The sequence below is a fragment of the Ailuropoda melanoleuca genome, chromosome 6 (assembly GCF_002007445.2).
Source record: "Ailuropoda melanoleuca isolate Jingjing chromosome 6, ASM200744v2, whole genome shotgun sequence".
NCBI lineage: Eukaryota > Metazoa > Chordata > Mammalia > Carnivora > Ursidae > Ailuropoda > Ailuropoda melanoleuca.
In genome coordinates this window covers 9,464,370-9,492,326 of record NC_048223.1, presented here as the reverse complement: position 1 = coordinate 9,492,326, position 27,957 = coordinate 9,464,370, and the positions used below count along the sequence as shown (strand labels likewise).

The 27,957-nt window shown below is 45.6% G+C and overlaps 1 protein-coding gene across 1 annotated transcript; it reads right to left on the bottom strand.

Annotated features, from left to right (window-relative positions):
* RBP2 (retinol binding protein 2) lies at positions 1-27,921 on the bottom strand. Its single transcript, XM_019793650.2, has 4 exons — positions 27,810-27,921; positions 10,351-10,529; positions 1,623-1,724; positions 1-51 (listed from the first exon to the last, which is right to left on the bottom strand). The coding sequence occupies exons 1-4, from the start codon at positions 27,880-27,882 to the stop codon at positions 1-3; spliced, it is 405 nt and encodes a 134-aa protein (XP_019649209.2). The 5' UTR covers positions 27,883-27,921.
* Positions 27,922-27,957: the final 36 nt, after the last annotated feature.

Here is a 27,957-nt window from a genome sequence, read left to right as displayed (position 1 = left end):
TTACTTCTTCTTGAACACCTGATGGCACACCTGGTCACCACAGGTCAGCTTCTGCAAGGTCAGAAAGTGGGTGAGTGACTCGCAGGCCAGGCCTTCCTCTGCCCCCCCCAACCTCTTGGTGTCTGTGAGTTAGCGTGAGCGTGGGGAAGCTGGAATACAGAGGACACTCAGTCATTCTCGGCCAAGTGCATCTCATGGACCCAATCAGCTGGCATGCCCTGCAGGTAGCAGTAATTTGATTTTGACACTTGAATTGAGCTTGAACAACTATAAAAATGAAAAATGCAAAGAAATTTCCCTCTTGGGTGGGATTTTTCCTACTCCCGTGATTAAAGCAACATCTCCTAATTTATAAAAGGCAGTGAAGCCATGAAGAAGGAAAGGATCTAATGGGGAGAAGCATTTGGAAGGCAAGGGCCTGGGAATATGCAGGCTGGTGGGCTGTCACTCCGTGCTGTGGGCTTTCTGGATTCAGGTGATTAGAATGTTGGTTGGTGGCATCCCAGGCAATGACAGGGCAACAGGGTATGGGCAGCAGAAGGGCTCCCCTCAGGCCTGCCAATGCAGACAAGATACTGCTTGTCATCCAGACAGAGGGAGCCCCCAGGCCTTATCCACGCCTCATGACTCCTTGAGGGAGGAGAGAGAAATATGAGTGTGGGAATGGCCACAAAATCATTGCAGTTGACAATGAATCCATTGTCTTAGCCACAGGGACCACTGGGGATTGTACTACAATTAAAAAAATCCATCATCCAAACCAGAGCAGGTAGGGAAAACCGTCAATGGAAAACACGCTGGATGCTTCCCATTTATCACCAGTTGACACTGCTTCCAAAATAAAGATCTCAGGTGAGGAAGCCTGGCTCTGGAGGGCACTGCGGTGACCTGAATACTGACACTGGGGCCAAGTAGCTGCCTGACTCCGCAGGTGAAGGAATGACTGAATGAGTGAAAAGCCATTTAACAAACGAGTGACTGAATGCGTGAAGGTGTGAAAGATTCCTCACTATTTGAATGCTGGACACATAAATTGCCTTGAAGATTTAAGACTGAAAAATTCAGCTACCTAGACACATAGCATTTATTTCAAGAGATCAGCCATTGTTCCTACTGCTCTGTTCCCGTACCAAGTTAACTTAAAATATTTCAGGTTTAGGTGGACATACATGATGATGAGAGGCAATGCCTGTGGTCCACAAGGTGGTTCCCAAGCCCCCCTGCCCCTATCCGTCCCACTCCCGCCCCTCTTCTTCCCGGCTTACATCATGGTGAGGAGGCCTGGAGCCACCTTCCTCCAGGGCATCTTTGTTCTGTGCCTCACATTTCTCTTCAGCTGGTCTTTAACGGATTCCCTGCATTTCGCCTTGGATCTCGGCTTCCTAACTCAGCATTTTGAACTCTCATTTTAATTGCAGCCGTTCACAGAGACAGCCATATAGATTTCTTCTTGGAGTCCCCTGAGCCAGACAGGAATGGCTTTCTGACTGTATGACCACATGCATTTGGCTGGCGCTCAGGGGATGAGTGCAGGGCCATTTTTCTTGCAAAGCACCTGGTGAGGTGAACCTGCAGCCTGTGTAAGCACCACGGAAGGGGACTGGGCAGACCCCGGGACTTACCAGGTGCAGCTTGTCCCCCTCAACCCACTGCCTCCAGCCACGGTTCTCCTTCTCCCCCTTCTGCACGCACACAAGGACATCACCTTCCCAGGTGATCAGCGTCTGCAATGACAGGTTCACAGGCAAATCAGATGTATGGTCTTGATTGGGATGGAACAAACCTAAGCCCACAGGTGTGGTGCCTGTGGCCATTGCCAGGTTTCTGCTTGCCCACAGGGCAGAGCCCTCAGCCTCTGCTGAGCCGAGATTGGCCAGACTCACTTTCTACATATACCCTCCATTCCCGCCAAACCAGCTTATGTGGCTGGTTCTGTTCTCTTTTAAAGGATCCTAGAGGCGCCTGCGTGGCTCAGTCGGTTAGGCGTCCGACTCTTGATTTTGGCTCAGGTCATGATCTCAAGCCCTGGTTCAGGCTCCATGCTGATCGGGGAGTCTGCTTGAGGTTCTCTCTCTTCCTTTCCCTCTGCCCCTGTCCTTGCTCACGCCCTCTCTCTCTCTCTCAAATAAGTAAATAAATCTTAAAAAAAAAAAAAAAAGAATTCTTCTCTCCCATTTTACCATATGGTGAAGACAGGATTCCAAATCAGTGGGGGAAAGATGGTGCATTTGACTATAAATGATGTAAAATTTCTGGAAGGGCAAAATAGTATAATGTCAACAGATGAAGAACAAACTGGGAAAAATAATTGCAACACATATCAAAGACCTAACTTCCTTATATATAAAGGGCTCCTGTAAATCAATAAGAGAAAGATCATTAACCCAATAGGAAATTTTGAAAAGGACACAGCCAACAGCTTCCGAGGGGAAAAAAAAACCCCTAAAGCGCAGCAGATGGCTTTTAAACATAAGAAAAGATATTCAACCTTGCTCATAATAGGAGAAATGCAAATTAAGGCTGTTTTTCAGATACAATTCATCACAGGGTCAAAGATCAAAGAGTCTGATAACACACTGAGAGAAAGTGTGGAGAAGCAGGCACCTCCATAAATGGCTAGTGGGTATATAAATTGGTATGAATCCTTTCGCAGGGCAATTTTATATTACCTCTTGAAATATAACATTGTGTATACACTTCGACCTAGAAATTCTGCGTCTGGGAATTTTCCCTCCAGGAATCACATGGTGAGGATGGCCCGTCATAGGGCAATAGTACAGGCAGAGAAGCTACCTGACTAGCAGGGGCCCACAACAGGTGGCTCCAGGGCCATCCTCATCATCCAGAAGCAGGAGGGTGGCCCTTCTCCTGGTCCTGGGCTTCCTCTGGGCAGCAGTGCGGACCGGCTCGTAACACGGGGGCGGCAGCAGCGCTGCAGAGCTCGTGCAGGACAGCCGGGCTGAGCTGACCAGCAAGTTGAAGAAGCCATAAGCCTACTGAACCCCAAGAGGCTCAAACTCCTGTGCACATACTTACAGCTCAACTCCTCTGGCTTCTCTTTCTCCTTTTATTTCTCCTAGCCCCCGCCTCGGGACCATTTGTACTATCCCTAGATGGTTCTCCAGGGCCGCCCGCCTCTGAGCCCAGATGAGGGCTGCACATGCACCTCCTGAAGGATGACGTCACTCCCATCCAGACAGTGGTTTTGTGTCGCTCCTGTCCTTTCTCAGGGATGACTCTGATGCCAGCTGGTTTTCTTCCAAGCATATGCAAATTGTATTGCGTCTCTGTGAACAATATTATGCTAAGGACCAGACGTTTGCTTTTCTATCTTGCAAACGTCGTTGGCGACAAACTGACCTGTGTTTCTTTATTCACTGTCCTTGCACATTCGGGTCTATTTTTTGGGACAAATTTGTTTTCTACAGATTGTTAAGTCTACCTATTTCTAAAATAATATTTGACCTTGACCAATTTATCCCTCCTCATTTTACTCCTCAACACATCACGGTGTTGTTTGTTACGGCAAAGGACTAGAAGCCTCATAATTTCCGTCAACAGGAGGCTAGTTAAATATGTGTGGTTCATGGGGTGCCTGGGTGGCTCAGTCATTAAGCGTCTGCCTTTGGCTCAGGTCATGATCCCAGGGTACTGGGATCGAGCCCCACATCGGGCTCCCTGCTCCACGGGAAGCCTGCTTCTCCTTCTCCCACTCCCCCTGCTTGTGTTCCCTCTCTAGCTGTGTCTCTGTCAAATAAATACAATCTTTTAAAAAAAAAAAAGTGTAGTTCATCCATGCTATGCAGCCCTTGAAAGAAGGAGGCAGTTCTATACCTATGGAGGAGAGCAGTCTCCATAGTGTATAGTGAAGTTAAAAAAGCAAGGAGCATGGCCATGTGCATAAAACAAGGGGGGAATGTGTATGCATGCATAAGTTTGCACATATTCTCTGCAAGGAAGTAAAAGAGCCCTTAATGGTGATCGTCACTGTGGAAGGAACTGAGAGGTGGGGGGGCCAGAATGGGAAGGAAATTTCACTCTTTACTATTTAAATTTTCTTAAACCATCTGCATGTGATATTCCCTAAGTTAATTTAACAATAAAATTCTATATGTTTTCTAAAGAAAATAGGTCTCCTCCTTCTTTGAGGCCTTCCAAAGCCTCACATCTTTGAAGGTCTTTAAGAAGCTTTATTCACAGATTGCTCTCCTTGTTCTTCTGAGAGGGAAGAAAAAGGAGAGCTAGAATATTCCAGAATTCCCTCCCAAATAGATGAGAAAGGAATACTCATTTGTCATTGCCCATCATCGGTCTTGGGACTCAATTCCCTCCCAAAAGGATGAGAAAGGATCACGTCTTCTTATTTGGGCAAGGACTGTGTCTTCTAACCCCCTATCCCCGCCCACATTGCCTTACACCTCATGGACGCCTAATACATGTTGACTGAACTAGTGTCTATCTCTCCCAATAGACAAGAAGCTCCATGAAAGAAGAGGCCGTGTCGGCTGTTCATTTCTGCAACCCCAGACTCAGCAGAGAATGTGCTTGGTGAGCAGTGCTGAATGACTCTGTGATTGAGTGATTTTGTTGAAACGGAATCGTGAAGTAAATTCACGTGGGACCACATCTTCTTAATCCAGTCATCTGTTGAAGGGCATCTCAGCTCCTTCCACGATTTAGCTATTGTGGACAATGCTGCTATGAACATTGGGGTGCATAAAGCCCTTCTCTTCACTACGTCTGTATCTTTGGGGTAAATACCCAGTAGTGCAATTGACTGGATTAAGAGGATGTGGTCCATATATACAATGGAATATTACTCAGCCATCGAAAAGAACGATTTCTCAACATTTGCTGCAACATGGACAGGACTGGAGGAGATAATGATAAGCGAAATAAGTCAAGCAGAGAAGGACAATTATCATATGATTTCACTCATTATGGAACATAAGAAGTAGGAAGATCGGTAGGAGAAGAAAGGGAAGAAGAAAGGGGGGGTAAGCAGAAGGGGGAATGAACCATGAGAGACTATGGACTCTGGGAAATAAACTGAGGGCTTCAGAGGGGAGGGGGTAAGGGAATGGGATAGGCTGGTGATGGGTAGTAAGGAGGGCACGTATTGCATGGTGCACTGGTGGTTATACGCAAGTAATGAATCATGGAACTTTACATCAAAAACTAAGGATGTACTGTATGGTGACTAACATAATAAAAAAATAAAATAAAATAAAATATATATATTAAATAAATAAATAAATAAATCCACATGAGAGAATAAATGATCGTATGTATTCTTCGTTGATGATGATTCCTGACGACTCAGCCAGCCTGCCTCCTTGCCTTGATTTCTATGGTCCCCTGGAGTGCACACATGACCATCATTATGGACACTGGAAGCTAACTGTCCATCTACCTGTCTGCTTTCTCATGAGACAGTGAGATCTTTCAGAGCAGAAAGGGCTCTAATTCATTACTTTACCCATAGCTCCTGACCCAGGCGTCTCATGTAGTGGGGGTGTGGCAAATTTGTAGAAGGAACAAAAAAGAAAAACGTTGGTGCACGAGGGCCTGTCCTAATATTTTCTTTTAATAAATCTTAGTAGGCAGCAAGATCAAAAGTTATTCTGACCCTCAGTAATTGGCTACCAATGAATTATGGTAATATCTACAATATTACAGCCTTACTCCTACATAAAGCAGACAGTAAGAAGAGAGAACGGTTAAATGAACTGAAATTCCACCATTCAATTTCCTTTCAGTTGGCGTCCCTCATCCCTGCATCAGAGGACGTTTTGAAAGAGGCTCAATTGCCTTCAAAGATCTTGAGGCTGAGGAGAAGGAGACAAGTGAGGAAAACCATTGCTTCTGAGCCAGAGGATAAAGAAGACACACTTGCATTGAATTAAAGAAGGAAGCTGGGCCCACGCTGCAGTTTCCCTCTCAGTGTCCACGGTGAAAATCGTTAAAAACAGCCCTGGATGGGAAATCAGATAAGGTACTAAAGAAGCACTAAATCTACAGAAGTGGATAACTGTACTGGGGTTGTGTGAGAGACTGCTCTAATTCATAGGAAACGCTGCATCACTTAGAGGTAACACATCGGATTGCTCAGAAAAAATATGTATATAAGAGTGAGAGAGCACGTACAAAAGATAAAGCAAATGGGGCAAAATATTGACAGTAGGTAGCTCTCGGCAAAGAGTATATGGATGTTCTTTGCTATTTTCACGCAACTTTTCTGTAAATTCCAATCAGTCCCCTAAGAGTTTTTTTTTTTTTTAAAGGAAAATAACAGCTCTCTAAATGAAGCGCATTGAGGGGCACCATGAACGTGTTTAAATTCTCCCAGCACAGCTGCCCTTGTGCCAGAGCAATTTTGGCAGCGCCCACCATCCGCTCCGGCAATCCCAAGCGGGGGCCTCCCAAAGAAGCTGCTGCCCCAGGCTCCCGTGGGCACCACAGTGGCACCACGTGTTCTAACTGCCATCATCTGTGTCTGCTTTCCCCTGCCTCGATTGTCCACCCCAATTACTTATTGTTTCTAATTGATACAACTCACATACAATAAAATTTACCTTTTCAAAGTACAAGTCAGTCATTTTTAGTATATTCACAAAGTTGCAAAATCCTCACCACTGTCTAAATCCAGAACATTTTCATGGCTCCCCAAAGAAACCCTGCATCAGCCAGCGGTCACTCCCCATTCCCTCTGCCCCAGGCAACCACTTTCTGTCTCTAGGGATTTGCCTGACTTTTTAAAAAAGATTTTATTTTTTTATTTGAGAGAGAGAGACAGAGATAGCGAGAGAGGTAGTGAGAGAGAGAACGAACGAGCAGGGAGGAGAAGGAGAAGCAGGCTCTCCACTGAACAAAGAGCCTGATGCAGGGCTCGATCTCAGGACCCTGGGATCATGACCTGAGCCGACGGCAGACACATAACTGACCGAGCCACCCAGGCGCCCCTAGGGATTTGCCTATTCTGAGCATTTCATATAAGTCCTACAATATGTGGCCTCTGTGGCTGACTGCTCTCGCTTAGCAGGATACTTTCTGAGTTCATGCAGGTGGCGGTATATATCAGTGTTGGTTCCTTTCTACGTCTGCATGCTATTCCATTACATGAGGATCCGTTGTTTCTTTTTAATTTTATTCTGGGTAGCTTGTGTATTTTTGAAAAGGGCTTTAAATCCTCTTAGAAACAATTCAGCATAGAAAGTGAAGAATATGTATGACCCGCAGGAAGGAAGAAGGGGGTCTCTGGGTCTCTTAAAGAGTTGACCCCACAGTTAAAGTGGTGTCACTGCTCCTGCTCTGGGATGGCATGGATCCGGGCACATTAGGGCCCTATTGTGCCTCTGCTGCAGCCCCACCCCCACACACATCTCTCCCCCACGCTGCCGAATGGGGAGGTTCTCAGAGGGGTTCGTGAGGGCGACAGAGGAGTTGAGAAGTAGAGCCCTGGAGAATAAGAGCATGAATACTACAGAAACACGTGCACACACACACACAGATGCATGTGCACACAGTCAGATATAGACACACACACATACATGCACACACGTGTGCGCACACACACATGCACGTGTGTGCAGGTGCACATGGACACACAGCTTTGTGTGCCCTCAGGCATGCCACCACATGTGGGCCTCAGAAATTAATCAGAGAGAGAGACTCACTTGCTCCCTGTGGTCCCTTTCCAGCTGAAGGGTTCCAGTCAGATTACAGAAAGCAGGTAGTCCTGAGGCATCTGCTCTGGGTTGTGGTTCTCATGGGAACAGCCTTTTGCTGGAGACTGGGCAAATTCTGTCCTGGGGACTTCTCTGGCCCCACCAGTTGCCTCTGTGTGTGTGTGTGTGTGTGTGTGTGTGTGTGTGTAAGCCCCAACTTCTTGTTGTGGGCAAAGCAGAGATAAGAAGTGGGAAGCGGGATTCTCTCCCTGCAGGACTAAGGCTGGGAAGAGGATGGGGCTCCAGGGTGCGGGGGACAGAAGGCAAAGGAACACAACAGTCGGTGTTGAGAGGCAGAACCCTCTAACGGTCAGGGCTGAAAGGATGTAACTTATTTTAGGAAGAGTGAGTTCTCTACTATCAAAGGTGATGAGAGAAGAAGTCAGAGAGAACAGGCCTGCTTTTCCACAGCCCACATCCAGAATGGAAAGGTGAAGGAAAATGAATCATTGTGAAGAGATTAGGCTAGAACAGCAGAGTGATGCAAAAATTCAGAGACAAATTTCCCATCCGTTCTGGTGTCTGAGGAATTGGCCTTCTAGCCACACAGTTCAGAGAAGCCTTGTCGATCCATCAACCCCTCAGTGAGGGGATTCTACAACAGGCTGTTCCAGAGCCCGGAAGCTTCGGCTCCTATGCCAAGGCTGCTCTGATGGAAGCATTTCCAAAGTGCTTTTCATTTCCCACTTTTCTTTAGCAAGGAGCACTAAATATAATTCAACCTTGACTTGATGGCTGAGATTATCAATGCTGCAGGACAACTTGATGGAGAAATAAAATGCGTCCTGCTCTCTTGGCTTTAGAGTCATTGCCAAAGAACGATGACAGCTTTTCCCCCCACCCCAGGAGAGCAGCCAGAGCTCATGTCCCTTGCTTTGGGGGACAGTTGAGACCTCTGACTTTGGAAGAGCTCCTGGAAGCACCAGAGAAGAGTGGGACTCTGGAGAAAGTGGGGTTCATGGTGAAAGGGAAAAGGCAGGATGGAGGATTGAGCTTCCTTGTGGCACTCTGAGGGGCTGGCCCACTGCTGGGGTGAGGGCACAGACACCTGGGGATAGGATACTCAGCACTGCCCTCCCTCACTTTGAGAGCCAGGGCAGAGGTCCTGGTGGCTGCATGGGCATGAAGGGAGTGGGTGCTATAAATATGCAGGCTGCCAATCCTTGTATAAGCTCATGGGCCTGGACAGTGAGTGATCAGCGGCAGCCATGCTAAATGACAAACTGGAAGTCCTTCCAAGTTTCCTGGACTGTGTAATCCATGAGGTTCCTGCATGGTGCTAAGATTGGAATTGGGGGGGGGGGTTGCCTGGGTGGCCCAGTCAGTTAAGTGCCTCCCTTTGGCTCAGGTCCTGATCCCGGGGTCCTGGGATCAAGCCCCGAGTCAGGCTCCTACTCAGCAGGGAGCCTGTTTCTCCCTCTTCCTCCATCCCTCCCCCCATTCATGCAGGTGCGCGCATGCGCACTCTCTCTCACACACTCTCAAATAAATAAATAAATAAATAAATAAATAAATAAATAAAATCTTTAAAAAAAAAAGATTGGAATGAAGGAATTCTTAAATATGATTGAGATTGCATTTCTCCCCATTCCTGTTTGCAGGGACTGCCCAGGGGTAATTGGATTTGGATAACCAAAGACAGGTGCACTGAGTGTGAGTGTGAGCACTGCAGCGATTGGACACTGGGCTGTGATAACCAGCCCATGGTGATGTAAAAGGCGAGGGACCAGCTGTTACCCTGCCTCCCCCTGCCCCCTGCNCCCCCTGCCCCCAACCCCACTTCTCCCTGCTGCTGTCATTCTCTGCCTTATTTATGAACAACTGCTCTGGGCAAGGGCCTGTTTCTTCTGCAGAGTCAAGTTCTCAGGCCTTGAGATAACTACCCACTCGTGCACTCAGAGCTGTCTGCTCACTTTCAGGGTCCTACCTATATCCGAGCAGTTCAAGTGGCTGGAAGCCTGGCCGCCTGATGTATGGAGGATTTTCTCGATTATGTCCCGTGAATTAAGGTGATGCTGGGACAGAAGCCATCAATGTGCCAGAGATTTCTCTAAGTGACTAGCACTGGGAAAACCTTGACTTCTTTAGTCTACTGACTTTTTTTGATTAGCATTGCATTTTTCTTTAAAAAAGTTCAATCAGGTGGGATCATCCAAAATTGAGGTATTTCATATTAAAACGTGTGAATTCTCAACATCTCTTGAAAAGAAAAAAGTAACCTAGCAACACAAGGCCCCCATGCTCCATGGCAATGCTTGGCTGGGGCTGAGTACGGCTGCCCCTGACATGAAGAGCTGTGCTACCCAGCTCGCAAAATCACTCTCATTCCCTACGGTATTGCCCTTGCCCTCCAGGCCCATGTCAGCATAGGTGCTGGCCTCCTACCCCCGGTCCTGGAGAGGTCGGCAATCTTCCATCTCCCTTTTGCTTATAAGCTTAGTGGAGAAGCCAGCTTGCTTCCTCCCGCTGAGCTTCCAATACTTTCTTAGTGCCAGCATCAAGTCACTCTGGTCCCCTCTGCTGATCCCTCCCTGGCTGTTTCTGTCATATTTCATTGCAAAGCCAGAAGGCCGGCTTCTGCACACAGAATATATGAGTAGAAACTGCCAGGCCAGGTCCTCACCTTAACATTCCGGTTGTCCAGGCCCTTCGTGCACTCCTCAAACTCCACTCCAACAGTGAAATCCAGATCATAGTTGCGGAACGTGCTGTTGGTTTTTGTCTTGAAGTTATCGCCGTCTTGATCAATGATCTTCGTCTGAGTCAGACGTACTGCGATCTTGCGGGTGGCAAAATCAATATCTGTTGGCAAAGAAAGTCGTGGAGGTTATGATGTGCTCAGCCAGACTCATTCATTTCTTTAACAAGGCCAAACATTAAGGGCCAGAGACACAGACCACGGGCGGCCCACATTTCTTTGCTCAAATGGGGAACAAGAGCTGTCTTACACACGGCCAGTTTGGGCATCTCAGTCAATCGTCTGAAACCTAGGGTCTTTTGGCGCCTTCTCAGGAGCTCTGATGGGAGGGGGAGGTAACAGGCAGGGCTCACCCCTGAGCTGCAATTCCCAGTAGGCACGTGCATTCATACACATACGCACACACATGCACATGCAGGTACGTGCGCACACACGCACACACATACACACACACACACATCCCTCCCCCATAGAAGTTCCATTCTATTTAACATAATTGGATTTCCTCCTAGGAGTTTGCTGAATGAAAGATTTCATGGTTTAAAAGACTTGAAAATAACCAGTCTAGATCATGGGTAAAAATGGGCCTTTTGTTAATGTCCATGGCAGGTTAGGATACATATGCACCTCCATTTTTAAAGCAGATTGGGGGGTGTACTTAGCTAGGCTGTTCTGCCTCAGTCATGGGCCGCCAGGACAACTTTAAGCATATTCCAGACATTTAATAAATACTTGTGCAGATTATTGTGAAAAGTTTAAAACAAACCATAGTAGAAAGGAGAGTACAAGGAACTCCACGGATCCATTAGCCAGATTCAACCATTATCAAGATTTTGCCACATTTACTCCATTTACATCTTTTCTTTGCCTTGATTTTTTCCATCAAATTCTATAGCAGTTGTTTTTATCCCCAGCTTTACTAAGATACAATTAACAAATAACATTGCATCACTTTAAGTGGTAGATGTGATGATTTGATACACATATATGTTGCAAAATGTTGACCAACAATAAGGCAGTTCTTTTTAAAGTTTAGTATGTATTAGAGTTTCCAAGAGAATTCCTACAAAGAGATCCCTGGGCCCAGGTCCCATAGATTCTGACTCTGAAGTTCTCAGGGAAGCCATGAGTTTGCATTTCTAATAAACTCCATGGTGATGTTCATATTACCGGTCATTGATCACACTTCGAGCAGTATTGCTGACAGATTGACAATTGATACATCAGCAGTATTTGATTTCACATATATTTTTGATTGAGATAAATGGCAATGGAAGTTTGAAAATTAAGTTTCACCAGAGAGCCTTCCAGTTACCTTTGACTATATCTTTATTTTCAAATAGGAAGGAAATTATTAGGAAGTATTTTTTTTTACTTTTTATTTATTAACTTTTGTTTTTAAATTTTTTAAACAATAACATTCTATATATTTTTAAAGATTTTATTTATTTGACAAAGAGAGAGAAGGAGCACAAGTAAGCAGAGCAGCAGGCAGGGGAAGAGGGAGAAGCAGACTCCCCGCTGAGCAGCAAGCCCAATGCGGGGCTCGATCCCAGGACCCTGGGATCATGACCTGAGCCAAAGGCAGACACTTAACTGACTGAGCCACCCAGGCGCCCCAAGCTATATACTTTTTAAACAAAGAAATTGCAAATTTGTGGAGAGGTGACAAGACAAAGGGGTTTGGGCTAGGAGCAGGAAATTGTGGGACAGTGACCAAGAAATACATGAAGGAAACTAATGGAAGATCAGGCTTACTTTAGGTTTGTTTGTCCAGATTCATTTTGGCATTGATTGTTAGGAAGTATTTTAAAGGAAAACGTATTCATTTCTCAGAGACTATTATATAAGCAAAAGGGTGTGCCCTTCAGTGGGGTGTTTCATATACCAAGCTTTCAATTTTACAGTACGAAGCTAGGTATGGAGCCAAACTTCTTGCTAACCTCTGGTTGTGTATAAAATGTCACCCAAGCCAAAATGTCACTGTCCTGTGGAATAGGTTTAGAAACAGAGGATCATTCTGGAACTTGCTATAAACATCATTAAGCTCTTGGTATCTAGCCAAAATCATATTGGATCCCCTTTATGTCTGTGAATTCTCCAGATATTTTGGATGCCAATCTAAATCTTTAACTTTTTTTTTCCCCAGAAATTCCAGCTGGAAGTTTTTAAAAATACTGACATTGGTTTTATCATAACCCAAGGATAATAATGACCTCAAGAGTAAGAACAATTCAGATTCATTGAGTATTCTTGCTCTGAGAATCCCAGCCCCATCTCTATGGTCGGTCAGTAATTAAACTTCACCCTGTGAGCTTTCTGGTGGGGGATAAATACTATCGTGCCCATGAGGAAGACCAGCAGTAACCAACAGTTTAGGAAGCTCCTGACAATATGGAGAATTAACACCTCTGCTGGCCTACCCCCACCCTTTCTGCTGCCCTTCCATGGTAGCCAAGCATCACGTCCCTCATCCTCTCTTCCCATTCCTTTCTGACTCATCTCCTTCTGGATCTCTTTAGTTACTATCACTCTTCTCCTCCTAAAGGACCAAGAAGAGACTGAAGCTGGCTGGTTGGACTTCAATGTGGGCCAGCAGTTTGACCGCAGCTGGGAACCCACAAGAGTATCACATCTGCATGGGGAAGGGCCCTGGCTGGGCTTTTGGACGTGAAATTGTATAGTCAGCATTTATCATAAAGGGAATAATTTCAAGTAACATCAGGCAGCGCAGAAGGTAGAAGGATTACATACCTGTATCCTAAGTTGAAAAGAAAAACAGGTTCAAGTTGGCATGAGCTAGTGCCTGAATGCTAGGGCCTGGCTCAAATATCATTCCTGACTCTTGGTTGAGAACCTGTCATGTCTAAGAATTCACCAATGGGACCCAAAGCTGGCTGCCCAACAGGATCAGGTGGGAAGATGGAAAAACTACAGAGTTCTGGGTCTTACCCTAGACCTGGAATCTCTGGGTGGCTTTAGATCTTGAATTTCCTCATAACAGGCTGTTTGGAGAGACTTCTATGGTTTAAGAAATTTGAAAGCCATGACTTAAGTACCTACTCCTCCAGCCATAGGTGATGACACAGAGACCCAGAGAGGTTAAGTGACTTATCTAAGCATACACAGCTGGAAAAGCAATCACAGGGTTTGATAATTGGATGGATATGTGTGGAGGGATCAGGTTGGGAGGAGAAAACAGTAGTTTTGAGCTTGGGAATCAAGATGAAATACAGAAAAGTAGGAGAGAGAATTAATCTTATGGGGAACATAGGAACTGCATTTGAGGTCAGATGATCTGGGGGCTACTCTGTGTGGACCCTTGGTAATATTTGGGGTGGTAATTAAGACACGCCTTGGAACCAACCAGGAATGGTGCCCCAGGGTGGAACCATCCTTGGGAAACCTCACCCAACAAACCCATGAGATAAGTATTATAATATCTCCATTTTACCAAATGAGGAAACTGGCTCAGAGAAGCTGTGGCACTTTTTCTGGGTTGTATAGCGAGGAAGCGATCGAGGTGGAATTTGAACCCAGAATGGCCTGTCTCCGGGGCCAGCACAGTGCTCCACAAGCTCTGGGCCAGCCCGTCTTGTCAGAAGGTCAGACACCCCCCCCCTCCGCCGAGTCTGCGCACTTTCTGTGGTTGCCCAAATACCAGTAACTTCTGAGCAACTCTTCTTTACAGCTCCCCTGGAGCGGCAGGGACTTCTGGATCCAGCCGGAGGACACATCCCTGTTTGGGGCAGTTTATGTTTCCTGGAGCTCGAATGTACCCTTTTCACCACACCGCAGTTGTTTTCTGGGCTCAGGGCTCTCTGTGAAGTCTGAGCTGGGTCAGTCACACTCTAAGCCTGGCCTTTTTCTGATAGCTCCTTTAGCTTCTGCTCCGTGGCTTAGGGAACTGTACCCGGAGACATCCAAGCCACACAGCCTGCAATAAGGCCACCAGACGTGGAATCAAATGAAAGCTCTCTCTGCTGCCCTTTGTGCTGTGAACATTCTAGGCCAACACTCACAGAGCCCGGGGTTCCCACTGTATCTGCCATGGCGCTCAGCTTCACAGGTCCCAAAACTGTGGCTCATGATCAATTATGTTTAGGAAACAAGGAGGTAAAACCAAGAGAAGCAGGTTTCTACACTGAAGAACTTCACAGAGCCTTCAATCTAAGAAAGATGCTTGGCAACCCCAACCGCGGGGATGCAGGGTACGGACTCTCCCAGTCTTGTGCGGCCATAGACCCGCCCTGTGGTGGGACATGCCACCCAGCTGGTCCGCTGTTCCATAGAACATGATACAGAAAGGGCTGACAAAACCCTCCAGCTTTCTCTCAGCCACCTGGGCCCTGCAATTGTGGAACTATCTCCTGTTTCATTTTCTCCCTTCGAGGCAACTGCTGACCTGTTTGGAAGGGAAAAGACTAAATAGGACCAACTGGTCAAGTATTTCTGTCTTAGAAATTAATCCTGCCTTAAAATTGCTAAAAGCCACTGAAGAGTCTTCCAGATCTAGTCAGTATAAACACATGCTTGTGGCAGGCAGAGGGCTAACATGGCACACTCCAGCTCCTGTTTCTCTCTTTCTGCCCCAGAAACACAGTCTAGCAAGTCAGGTGACACCTGTGTGTCCAGCTTCAGTCCCATGGCTGGACCCTAGAGTCCAGCAGAGCGCAATGGCCATAACTGGAGCTATTATGAACTGCACCAGGTTGCTTTGAGGCTTAAATTCTGCCCAGTGGCTTGTGGTAATGGCCTTATCAATGGTGGCAGCTTCCATCATTGTAATCATCACTATGAAGCCCCTTGAGCTCACAGGCTGCTGTTCTCCACGTCCTTCGCATTTTCCCGGATATGCCCTGTGGGTTTGCCCCCTAAATCCCTGCTGCTCTCCTCCCAGCTCTCCAAGTCTCACAAGACTCAGCCCCAACCTTGCCTTCTCCAGACGATTCTGCTCTTTCCTCACCTGCTCTTCAGACCACACAGCTTTACCTCCAGGAGACACACAGATAGTGTCCTTTGACTTTTCCATGGGGGTGATTGTTCTTTCCTCCAAAGTCTTACCTCTAGGACCTTGCTCTGTGTCCAGGGTTGGGCACAGGTAGCTCAAGAAACACTTCTGGATTGGTTAATGGGCACCATAGTTTAGGACAGTGGTTCTCAGAGTGAGGTCCCTGGACCAGCAGCATCACAGTACCTGGGAACCTCTTAGAAATGTAAATTCTGGGGCTCACCCTAGACCTGCGGGTTGGGCCCTGCTTGTTTTACAAGCCTTGCAAGTTCTGTGCATGCTAAAGTTTAGAACTTCTGGTATAAGAGTGAGGGTCAGATACAGGTATAAATCCGGCCCCAGATTTCCCAGCTATGTGACCTCAGGAAAGTCACTTTCCTTTTCTGAGCCTAAGCTTACTCACAGTAAAATCAGGAAAGAATGCTCATCTCTCATAGTGTTATTTAGGTAAGGATTCAGTTACAATGATGGTAAAATGCTTTACAAAGTACCAGTAAGCTTGTGGGTATTCTGTGCACATTGGCCTCCACTCCCTTGGCCTTTTCTGTTTAGGTGAAACAGTGGTCAGATCGGCATTCAGGCCAGAGTGAAATATTTGGTTCATATTTATGCATCTCCAAGGGCTCTGGACTCCGCAGGAACAGTCAGAATGGTGGCTGATCGACTCCCTCACCAGCGTCACCCTGCCCTGCCACGTGGGCATTTTAGCCAACCTGACCAAACATTTCTCTGCATGGACCAGCTTCCTCGCTGCAAAGTTTGGCCAGTCGGTAGAAACAACTTTAGCTCCCGCTCCTGAGGTCCATGCTGTTTTAAACCACGGTGCTGAAACTGTAGTTCGGAGATGAGAAAGAAAACCGCAGGCCAGGTGTTAACCAGGTGAAACGAGGGGGAAGTCTCCAGGTAAAGCAACGAAGGGAGAACTGAGGATTACAGAAAAATTTAGAACAGCAGTGTTCCTCAGAGAGGATGTGGAAATCAAGGCCCAGAGAATTTAAGTGGTGGGTTCATAGTTACCCAGCTGGGACAGAGCTCCTGACAGCTTGTCCACAAATAAATTCTGTTTATCACTCACAACTAAGGCTGCTAATGAAAATTATTGCTTGTCCCTGGTTGCCTAGAAAGGTGGATCACGGCTAAAAATACCTATTGCTGAGAGAACTGGTTTGTCCTGGCCACAACACCCCCGGCCAATCTCTGTGACCAGTGCCGGGAGAATCTTATTAGGGCTCTATGCACATGGAATCAAGCATTGCTGCTTCTCTGCATTGAAAAATGGTTTGGCATCTTGACCACCCTTTAGCATTTGCACAGGCTAGTTAATCACGTCACCTCTGCTCCACCCCAGGGAAGGGAGCCAAGTGTTCTGTTGGCGAATTCGTGATATTTCTAATCAAAAGGGAAGGTTTAACTGCGGCTGTAGAATACACACACACACACACACACACACACACACACTGATTACAAAAACACTTCCTCTTTGCAGAGAAAATTCTTTTCCTGATATTGTATTTTAACACCAGGGTTATCAAATATGTTTTATCTACTTTCCTGGATTAAAGGTATCTTCGAGCCTGATTTATAGCCAGGTGAAATGAATTTCTATCTCAGAGGAAAAGGTCCAAAGGCAAGCTATTTCTGAATAATATATGTGGCTTGTAGCTACGGCAGAAGAAAACAACAACACTGAAGTGACTTTATTAAAGCATACTTTCCATAACCACATTTTGAACAATGTAAGTCGTAAAGTTGAAATATGAGTATACTGCTCACCATTAAAATGCTTTGTAATATGCTTGTGAAAAAAGCTAAAGTTGTGGGCTAAAAGGGCAGGCACTCTTTGTAAATTAAAGAGAGAGATGCACACATATTCATCATGTGAAATCTGAGATCCATTTCAAGCTCGGCTTTGATGGGCTTCAAACCTGGACTCCTTAATTCTCAGATGATAGCACTCTAAGGCAACTGCGAGAAGCAGAGTGCGAGAGCAATCTTCTCCGCATCTTTTCCTCCAGATAACACACTTAGAGAGAAATTGGACTGGCCCCCTGCCTGCCTCCTCCTGTCTCTCATGGGCATCTCCAAATATGTTTAAGACCTTTCCTAGCCAGTGGGGGCAGGCTGGAGACGCTGGGGAGCCTCCCCTGCTCCCACTGCATGATTTTGCCTCCCCACTCACTCTAGTGCTCACCACTGGGATGGGGGCAGGGGGAGGTGCGGCCAATACAAGCTGGGAGGAAGGGGCTGAACTTATCTTCACTGGGGGCTTTTCTACCCACCGCACCCCAAGGCCCTTCCCTGTTTAAAAGTCCAACCAGGTTGAGCAGCACCAACAGAAACAGAGTTAAAGTGGCCAGAATATCAGTGGAGAACGATCCGCGATCCCTCTGTTCTGAGACAGAGGCTGAATTTCAGCCGCTGCTGCTCTGACTCTCAGAAGAGGCATAGCAAACTGCCAGGGAAAGCCGCCAGAGAACAAAAGCCCGGAAATACCGGCTCACAGGGTGCCCATCCCCATCCCCCCTTGCAGGAGACACCGAGAATCTACCCAAACAGGGTTTTCTGAGTACCGGCAGGCAGGCCCCTCCCCCAGAAGGCAGGCTGAAAAATCAAGAAGCCCACAACCCGGAGCGCCTGAGTGGCGCAGTCACCAAGCACCTGTCTTCGGATTAGGGTGTGATCACAACGCTCCGTAAGGAGTCCTTCATCGGGCTTCTCCACCGGGAACCTGCTTCTTCCTCTCCCACTCCTCTGCTTGGGTTCCCTTTCTTGCTGACTGTCTCTCTCTCTCTCAAATAAATAAATAAACTCTTTAAGGAAGAAGCCCACATCCCTAAGATCTCTATAAAACAAGGGCGCACGGCCTGGGTCCCAGTCAACACTTGGGCTCTGGACAACCCTGCAATCTCTCTTCATCAGAATGACGAGAAGGAGAAGTCCCCCCCAGCAAAGAAAAGATAATGAGTCTGTGGCCTCTGCCACAGAATTGGCCTCGGCCACAGAATTAATACATATGGATGTATCCCAATTATCAGAAATGGAATTCAGAGCAACAATGGTCAAGATGATGAGTAAACTTGAAAAAAGCATCAGAGAAAGCGTTGCTGAGAATATAGAATCCCTAAGGGCAGAAATGAGAGCGAATCTGACAGAAATTAAAAATTCTATGAGCCAAATGCAGTCAAAACTAGAGGCTCTGACGGCCAGGGTCACCGAGGCAGAGGAACGCGTTAGCGAATTGGAGGATGGGTTAGTAGAAGAAAAAACGAAAATAGAAGCTGGTCTTAAAAAAATCCACGCCCACGAATGTAGATTACGGGAGATTACTGACTCTATGAAACGATCCAATGTCAGAATCATCGGCATCCCTGAAGGGGTGGAGAAAAACAGAGGTCTAGAAGAGATATTTGAACAAATTGTAGCTGAAAACTTCCCTAATCTAGCAAGGGAAACAAGCATTCGTGTCCAAGAGGCAGAGAGGACCCCATCCAAGCTCAACCAGGACAAACCTACGCCACGGCATGTCATAGTGCAATTCGCAAATATTAGATCCAAGGATACAGTATTGAAAGCGGCCAGGGCAAAGAAATTTCTCACGTACCAAGGCAAAGGTATCAGGATTACGTCAGACCTGTCTACAGAGACCTGGAATGAGAGAAAGGCTTGGGGGGGCATTTTTAAAGCTCTTTCAGAGAAAAACATGCAGCCAAGGATCCTTTATCCAGCAAAGCTGTCATTCAGAATTGATGGAGAAATAAAGACGTTCCAAAATCGCCAATCATTAACCAATTTCGTAACCACGAAACCAGCCCTACAGGAGATATTAAGGGGGGCTCTATAAAGGTAAAAAGGCCCCAAGAGTGATACAGAGCAGCAAGTCACAACCGATACAAAGACTTTAAAGAGAAATGGCATCATTAAAATCATATCTGTCAATAATCTCTATCAATCTAAATGGCTTAAACTCTCCCATAAAACGCCACAGGGTTGCAGATTGGATAAAAAGACATGACCCATCCATTTGCTGTCTACAAGAGACTCATTTTGAACCCAAAGATGCATTCAGACTTAGAGTAAGGGGATGGAGTACCATCTTCCACGCAAATGGACCTCAAAAGAAAGCTGGAGTAGCAATTCTCATATCAGATAGACTGGATTTTAAACTAGAGGCCATAGAGAGAGATACAGAAGGGCACTATATTATTCTTAAAGGAAGTATTCAACAAGTGGATATGACAATTATTAATATATATGCCCCCAACAGGGGAGCAGCAAGATACACAAGCCAACTCTTAACCAAAATAAAGAGACATATAGATAAGAACACAGTAATAGTAGGGGACCTCAACACCCCACTATCAGAAATAGACAGAACACCCTGGCAAAAACTAAGCAAAGAATCAAAGGCTTTGAATGCCATACTCGACGAGTTGGACCTCATAGATATATATAGAACACTACACCCCAGAACCAAAGAATACTCATTCTATTCAAATGCCCATGGAACATTCTCAAGAATAGATCATGCTCTGGGACACAAAACAGGTCTCAGCCAATACCAAAAGATTGAAATTATCCCCTGCATATTCTCAGACCACAACGCTCTGAAATTGGAACTCAACCACAAGGAAAAACCTGGAAGAAACTCAAACACTTGGAGGCTAAGAACCATCCTGCTCAAGAATGACTCGATAAACCAGGAAATCAAAAAACAAATTAAACAATTTATGGAGACCAACGAGAATGAATACACAACGGTCCAAAACCTATGGGATACTGCAAAGGCAGTCCTAAGGGGGAAATACATAGCCATCCAAGCCTCACTCAAAAGAATAGAAAAATCTAAAATGCAGTTTCTATATTCTCACCTCAAGAAACTGGAACAGCAACAGAGGGACAGGCCTAACCCACTGACAAGGAAGGAGTTGACCAAGATTAGAGCAGAAATCAATGAATTAGAGACCAGAACCACAGTAGAGCAGATCAACAGGACTAGAAGCTGGTTCTTTGAGAGAATCCATAAAATTGATAGACCACTGGCAAAACTTGTCCAAAAACAAAGAGAAAGGACTGAGATTATTAAAATTATGACTGAAAAGGGAGAGGTCACGACCAGCACCATTGAAATTGCAAGGATTATTAGAAACTTTTATCAACAGCTATATGCCAAAAAACTAAACAATCTGGAAGAGATGGAGGCCTTCCTGGAAACCTATAAACTACCAAGACTGAAACAGGAAGAAATAGATTTCTTAAATAGGCCAATTAACTATGAAGAAATTGAGTCAGTGATAAACAACCTTCCAAATAATAAAACTCCAGGCCCAGACGGTTTTCCTGGGGAATTCTACCAAACATTCAAAGAAGAAATAATACCTATTCTCCTAAAGCTATTTCAAAAAATAGAAACAGAAGGAAAGCTACCAAACTCATTCTATGAGGCTAATATTACCTTGATCCCCAAACCAGGCAAAGACCCCCTCAAAAAGGAGAATTACAGACCGATTTCTCTAATGAATATGGATGCCAAAATCCTCAACAAGATCCTTGCTAATAGAATCCAACAGTACATTAAAAGGATTATCCATCATGACCAAGTGGGATTCATACCTGGGATGCAAGCATGGTTCAACACTCGCAAATCAATCAATGTGATACATCATATCAACAAGAAAAGACTCAAGAACCATATGATCCTCTCAATTGATGCAGAAAAAGCATTTGACAAAATACAGCATCCTTTCCTGATTAAAACCCTTCAGAGTGTAGGAATAGAGGGTACATTTCTCAATCTCATAAAAGCCATCTATGAAAAGCCTACTGCAAGCATTATTCTCAATGGGGAAAAGCTGGAAGCCTTTCCCTTAAGATCAGGAACACGACAAGGATGCCCACTCTCGCCACTATTATTCAACATAGTACTAGAAGTCCTTGCAACAGCAATCAGAAGACAAAAAGGGATCAAAGGTATCCAAATCGGCAAAGAAGAAGTCAAACTGTCTCTCTTTGCAGATGACATGATACTCTATATGGAAAACCCAAAGGAATCCACTCCCAAACTATTAGAAGTTATAGAACAATTCAGTAAGGTGGCAGGATACAAAATCAATGCCCAGAAATCAGTTGCATTTCTATACACGAATAACGAGACTGAAGAAAGAGAAATTAGGGAATCCATCCCATTTACAATAACACCAAAAACCATGCGTTACCTTGGAATTAACTTAACCAGAGACGTAAAGGACCTATATGCTAGAAACTATAGATCACTTTTGAAAGATATTGAGGAAGACATAAAAAGATGGAAAAATATTCCATGCTCATGGATTGGAAGAATTAACATAGTTAAAATGTCCATACTACCCAGAGCAATCTACACTTTCAATGCTATCCCGATCAAAATACCGAGGACATTTTTCAAAGAACTGGAACAAATAGTCCTTAAATTTGTATGGAACCAGAAAAGGCCCCGAATCTCCAAGGAACTGTTGAAAAGGAAAAACAAAGCTGGGGGCATCACAATGCCGGATTTCGAGCTGTACTACAAAGCTGTGATCACAAAGACAGCATGGTACTGGCACAAAAACAGACACATCGACCAATGGAACAGAATAGAGAACCCAGAAATGGACCCTCGGCTCTTTGGGCAACTAATCTTTGATAAAGCAGGAAAAAACATCCGGTGGAAAAAAGACAGTCTCTTCAATAAATGGTGCTGGGAAAATTGGACAGCTACATGCAAAAGAATGAAACTTGACCACTCTCTCACACCATACACAAAAATAAACTCCAAATGGATGAAAGACCTCAATGTGAGACAGGAATCCATCAAAATTCTAGAGGAGAACATAGGCAACAACTTCTATGACATCGGCCAGAGCAACCTTTTTCACGACACATCTCCAAAGGCAAGAGAAATAAAAGATAAAATGAACTTATGGGACTTTATCAGGATAAAGAGCTTCTGCACAGCCAAGGAAACAGTCAAAAAAACTAAGAGACAGCCCACGGAATGGGAGAATATATTTGCAAAGGACACCACAGATAAAGGACTGGTATCCAAGATCTACAAAGAACTTCTCAAACTCAATACACGAGAAACAAATAAACAAATCATAAAATGGGCAGAAGATATGAACAGACACTTTTCCAATGAAGACATACAAATGGCTAACAGACACATGAAAAAATGTTCAAAATCATTAGCCATCAGGGAAATTCAAATCAAAACCACACTGAGATACCACCTTACGCCAGTTAGAATGGCAAAGATAGACAAGGCAAGAAACAACAATTGTTGGAGAGGATGTGGAGAAAGGGGATCCCTCCTACATTGTTGGTGGGAATGCAAGTTGGTACAGCCACTCTGGAAAACAGTGTGGAGGTCCCTTAAAAAGTTAAAAATTGAACTACCCTATGACCCAGCCATTGCACTACTGGGTGTTTACCCCAAAGATACAGACGTAGTAAAGAGAAGGGCCATATGCACCCCAATGTTCATAGCTGCATTGTCCACAATAGCCAAATCATGGAAGGAGCCGAGATGCCCTTCAACAGATGACTGGATTAAGAAGCTGTGGTCCATATATACAATGGAATATTACTCAGCTATCAGAAAGAACGAATTCTCAACATTTGCTGCAACATGGACGGCACTGGAGGAGATAATGCTAAGTGAAATAAGTCAAGCAGAGAAAGACAATTATCATATGATTTCTCTCATCTATGGAACATAAGAACTAGGATGATCGGTAGGGGAAGAAAGGGATAAAGAAAAGGGGGGTAATCAGAAGGGGGAATGAAACATGAGAGACTATGGACTATGAGAAACAAACTGAAGACTTCAGAGGGGAGGGGGTGGGGGAATGGGATAGACTGGTGATGGGTAGTAAGGAGGGCACGTATTGCATGGTGCACTGGGTGTTATATGCAACTAATGAAGCATCAAACTTTACATCGGAATCTGGGGATGTACTGTATGGTGATTAACATAATATAATAAAATAAAATTAAAAAATAAATAAAAAAAAATAAAAGTCCAACCAGGGATGCCTGGGTGGCTCAGTTGGTTAAGCGTCTGCCTTCTGCTCAGGTCATAATCCCAGGGTCCTGGGATCAAGCCCCCCATCAGGCTTCCCACTCAGTGGGGAGCCTGCTTCTCCCTCTGCCTGCAGCTGCCCCTGCTTGCCGCTTGCTCTCTCTCTCTCTGACAAATAAATAAATAAAATCTTTAAAAAATAAATAAAAGTCCAACCAGATACCATGTGGTTCAAGTAAACACTCTGGCAACGTATATAACTTCTTTGACCTGTAAGCACTAGCAGAAATCCAAAATTTGTGAAACTAACTCCTTGGGTCATCAGACATTTTTTCTTTCTCTCTCCCTCTCCCTCATTTGCTAATTAATTTCCACCCAGGAACTCTGAGTGACTCTTGCAATGTTTCTGAGGGTCCTGACTGTCTACCATCCCAACAGACCTTGCTCAGAATGAAGCTCCTTCTCCCCTACCCCCATGCTTAGTACCTGCACCTGGAACAGTGCTGGGGAAAGAGCCTGGGTGGGAGAAGCAGGCAGACTGGGATCCTGTCTGTGCAATATTATTTCCCAGCCAGGTGACCCCAGGGAGCTCCTTTCACTTCTCTGGGCTTCAGATTCCTCATCTGTGAAATGGAAAGCATTCCTTCCATCTCAATCCCTGACTACACCCTGAGCTCTAGATCTTGTATCAACACGCCAATTTTAATACTCTACCTGGATGTGTAATGGGCATCTGAAGTCAAAATATGCAAAACAGAATTCTTCTTGCATTCTGCCCCACCCAGCACCCCTCTCCAAACTTACTCCTCCCCATGGCTTCTCTATTTCAGCCTACGGGATCACCATCTTCCCAGTTGTTCAGCCCAAAGCCTGGGGCCGTCTTCATTTCCTCCATATGCGCTGGTTTCATATTCCTCTGCAAGCCCTGTTGGCTTTATCTCCAAAATATATGGCGAACCCGTCCTCTCTTCTCCAGGCCCGGGAGCACTACTAGCCCAAGCACCTCTTGCCTGAACAACACAGCAGCCTCCTAGGATGGGCTTCCCTGCTTCTAGTCTTGCTCTCTAATGATTCATTCTCTACACTGAGCTGTAGTGATCCTTAAAGAATATAAATAAGCTAGATTGTCTTCCATCATAAGGGCTCACCTGCCCCTTGTTTGCCACTTCCCAACTCACCAGGCTTTGTGTTTCTTGAACACACCCACAACTTTTGCATTTGCTGTCTCCTGTACCTGTGACACCACTTCTCGACAGTCAAGCCTTGGCTCGCTTGTCACCTCAGACAGCCTTCCCTGACCACCCATTGCTCTTCACTCCAGACGTCCTTTTTATTTTCTTACCTACCTACTGTACACTACCTTAAACTATCTGCTTTCTCTCACAGCCACTAGCATGTACACTCCAAGAGGGCAAGGAACTTGTCGTGTCGTTGACCACCATGTTGCCAGTGCCTAGAACATTTCTTGACGTGTCATGGTGCTCAATGCATTTGTTGAAACTGAATAAGTTAAATGAAATAATGTATATGAAGTTCTGGCAAGATGCTTACCATGGCTTGATAATGCTTCTCGTGGCACGTGCTCACCTCTGGAGCTGGACTGTGGCTCCTAAGCAGTCAGGACAGGATTTGGACCATTGTGGGTATTCAGGAAACCTTTCCAGGCAGAGACCCTGCAGGTGGGAGCTGGCTGATTGCATCCTCTAAGCCCACCTCCTTTCTGGTAGAATTTTCCAGTGACCCACTAGGACTTTCTGCAGTGGCCTCTTCTCTTTTAAATCTGTGCATGTTCATTTAAATGAGAAGATGTTCTTCATAGAAGATGCCCCCCTCCTTTTCCAAATTAAGAGAAGAATTGGATTTTCCCTAATATTTACAATTTGTGGACTAAAGAACATCTTAATGTTTACATTGAACGTTAACTGACCAGTTTTAGGACACACACCTTCCATTATATGTCCACATCTTCACTGATTAAAGTTACATGACAGTGTTTCATTTTCTAGGCTCCTTCCCTGCCCTGTCCCCACCCAGGCACCAAATCTAGTCTATTTTCCACTCCAGACTTAACCCTGTCCACCTTCTTGGCACTGCTTTTACCATCTTCCCAGGGCCATCACAACAGCCCCTTCACTTCTATGATGGTCCCTGCAGATCTATTCACCCCTTACTCTAAGAGTAAGCATTGCTGGCTTCTCTCTCCTCTGCAGACACTTCCTCTCCTTATAGGATGAAGTCCACAGTGGTGGCACACCACCTTCAAGACCTGACCTGTCACCTTTCTGACTTTCTTTCATCCCCTCCTTGCACTTCACTGTCTGGCAATACAACTTGTTCTGTTCCCTCTGTCCAACACCACATTCTTTTTAAAAAAAAAAATACTTCATTTATTTGAGAGCGAGAGAGAGTAAGCTCTAGAAGGGGGTGGATCGGAGGGAGAAGTAGACTCAATCCTGGGACTCAAGGATCATGACCTGAGCCGAAAGAAGTCGCTTAACCAATGGAGCCACCCAGGTGCCCCCAACACCACGTTCTTACTGGGTTGGTCTTTGCATATGCCTGCAGAGTCATGCCTGACTCCATTTCTGTGTGGAGCAATTCCCTCCATCCTTCAAAACCCCACCCAGCACTTAGGAAGCCTTCAATGACCTGTATACAGTAACACCCTCCAACACCCCACACATACATCTTGTTCCTGTTGTTCTATTGCTATGGACCTAAGGGATGGAATCACCCACTGTCCCATGGGTGACAGACTACATTTATTTAAACGGTTGCAACAGTACTTCTCATCCTACACGCTGTTCATACCATGTGACTTTGCCACTCCTCTCACTGAAAGATGGGGTCTCTATACCTTTCTCTTGAATGTGGGTGGGCTCATGACTCCTTCAACCCAATAAAATACAATGGAAGTGATGCTGTATGATTTCTGAGCCTGAGTCATACAAGGCCCTTCAGCTTCTGCCTCCTCTCCAAGCATGCTGTGAGGAAACCCAGACCAGAAAATTCCTATCTGGCAGATGAAGAAACTGGTTCTGGAAGGTTAAAAAATTGGTCAAGGTTAGAGAGCAAGCCTTAACTGGGCTGGCCCTTCTGGTTTGGTTTCCTCACCTACATGATCTTGTTCAGAATTATACTTCTGAGCTAAGCTCCAGACCATCTGCCCATGTATAGATCAGTCTTCCATTCTATGGTCCACTCAGGGCACTAAACTCAGCGCAGGATTTGTGCCCCCTCCCCACTCCCCCGAGGATTTGAGGTAAAACTCTGACAGCCAGGAGGAAAAAGAAAGCAATTCTGTGTTGGAAACATGCCTGGAGTACATGAAGAAAGTTCCAATTTCTATAAGTTGTGCAATACGTCCTAGCTCTCCTTGTTCACCGAACACGGTGGAAATGTTCATCAAGCTAGAAGTTAATCGCACAGAAAATTCCACAATTCCCATTCTTGATGAGACTTCCCATCATCATATCCAAATTATTGGGCCTCTGACCCCAAGGGCAGCCCCAGCAGTGGGGAGATTCCAACCAGGAGCTCCTGACGTGGAGAGCTCTAAAGCTGGAGAAGGGGTGAGGAGGGTGTTGCAGGACAAAATAAGCCCAGGCAGCCAAAGCTCCCTGCCCAGTGCCTGGCCCATGGCAGCTGGCCCACACATCAGCTCCTCCTTCAGCTTTCATGTGACTTCTGTCAGCCCCATGAGAGATCCCACAAGAGCATCAACTCAGGACACACGCTGATCAAGACCTTGGCCTGGAGTCCAGTTCAAAAGCCAGGTAAAGCAGTGAGTTGTTTGATCTGTGCGACAAAAGCCACTCCTAGCCTTCTGTGGGTCTGATATTCTCTAGCTGAGAAATTTTTTAGCCACTCTTGTTTGCTTCCCCACCACAAGCCTGACATAAGTGCAATGCAGGGGCCATTCGTGGATAATATCAGGTCCAACTGGTGATCTAAGAGATGGTGATCAAAGGCAAGAGAGCTACTGCATTATCCTGTCAAGTTTGGTTTTACTCCGTGTGTGCATGCCTGTGTGTGTGTGTGTGTGTGTGTGTGTGTGTGTGTGTGTACCCTCTATTCACATGTCTTTTCTCCATGCCAGGAATTATGCTAAGGACATTTCAGACATAATCTCACTTACTATTATTCCCAACTTACTGATGAGGAATCTGAGCTTCACAGAGAATTTGTATGACTTTCCTATTATTACATAGCTAGCAAAAAAGGAATGAGGCTTGCACACAGATCTGTTGAACTCCACGGTGGCACCGTCTGGAGGGCTGGACCACAGTTCTTCCAAAGTTCCCCTCCTTCCCTCACCCCTGGTCTCCTCCTTACCTAGGGCCTTCATGTAGCCTTCAAAGTTGTCATTACTCTCCATCTCCCAGGTTCCATTCTGGTCCCTTGTCATGGTGATAGCCTCTAGTTCAGTGTGGGTGAGTGCTGAATGTCAAGGAGCAGGCTGCAGGGAGAACATGTTCAAATG

Coding starts and splice junctions, on each gene's coding strand:
- RBP2 (XM_019793650.2), bottom strand. CDS start 27,882: ATGACAAGGGACCAGAATGGAACCTGGGAGATGGAGAGTAATGACAAC. Junction 1,725..10,350: donor TGGACAACCGGAATGTTAAG/GTGAGGACCTGG, acceptor CTGTCATTGCAG/ACGCTGATCACCTGGGAAGG. Junction 52..1,622: donor AGGGGGACAAGCTGCACCTG/GTAAGTCCCGGG, acceptor CTGACCTTGCAG/AAGCTGACCTGTGGTGACCA.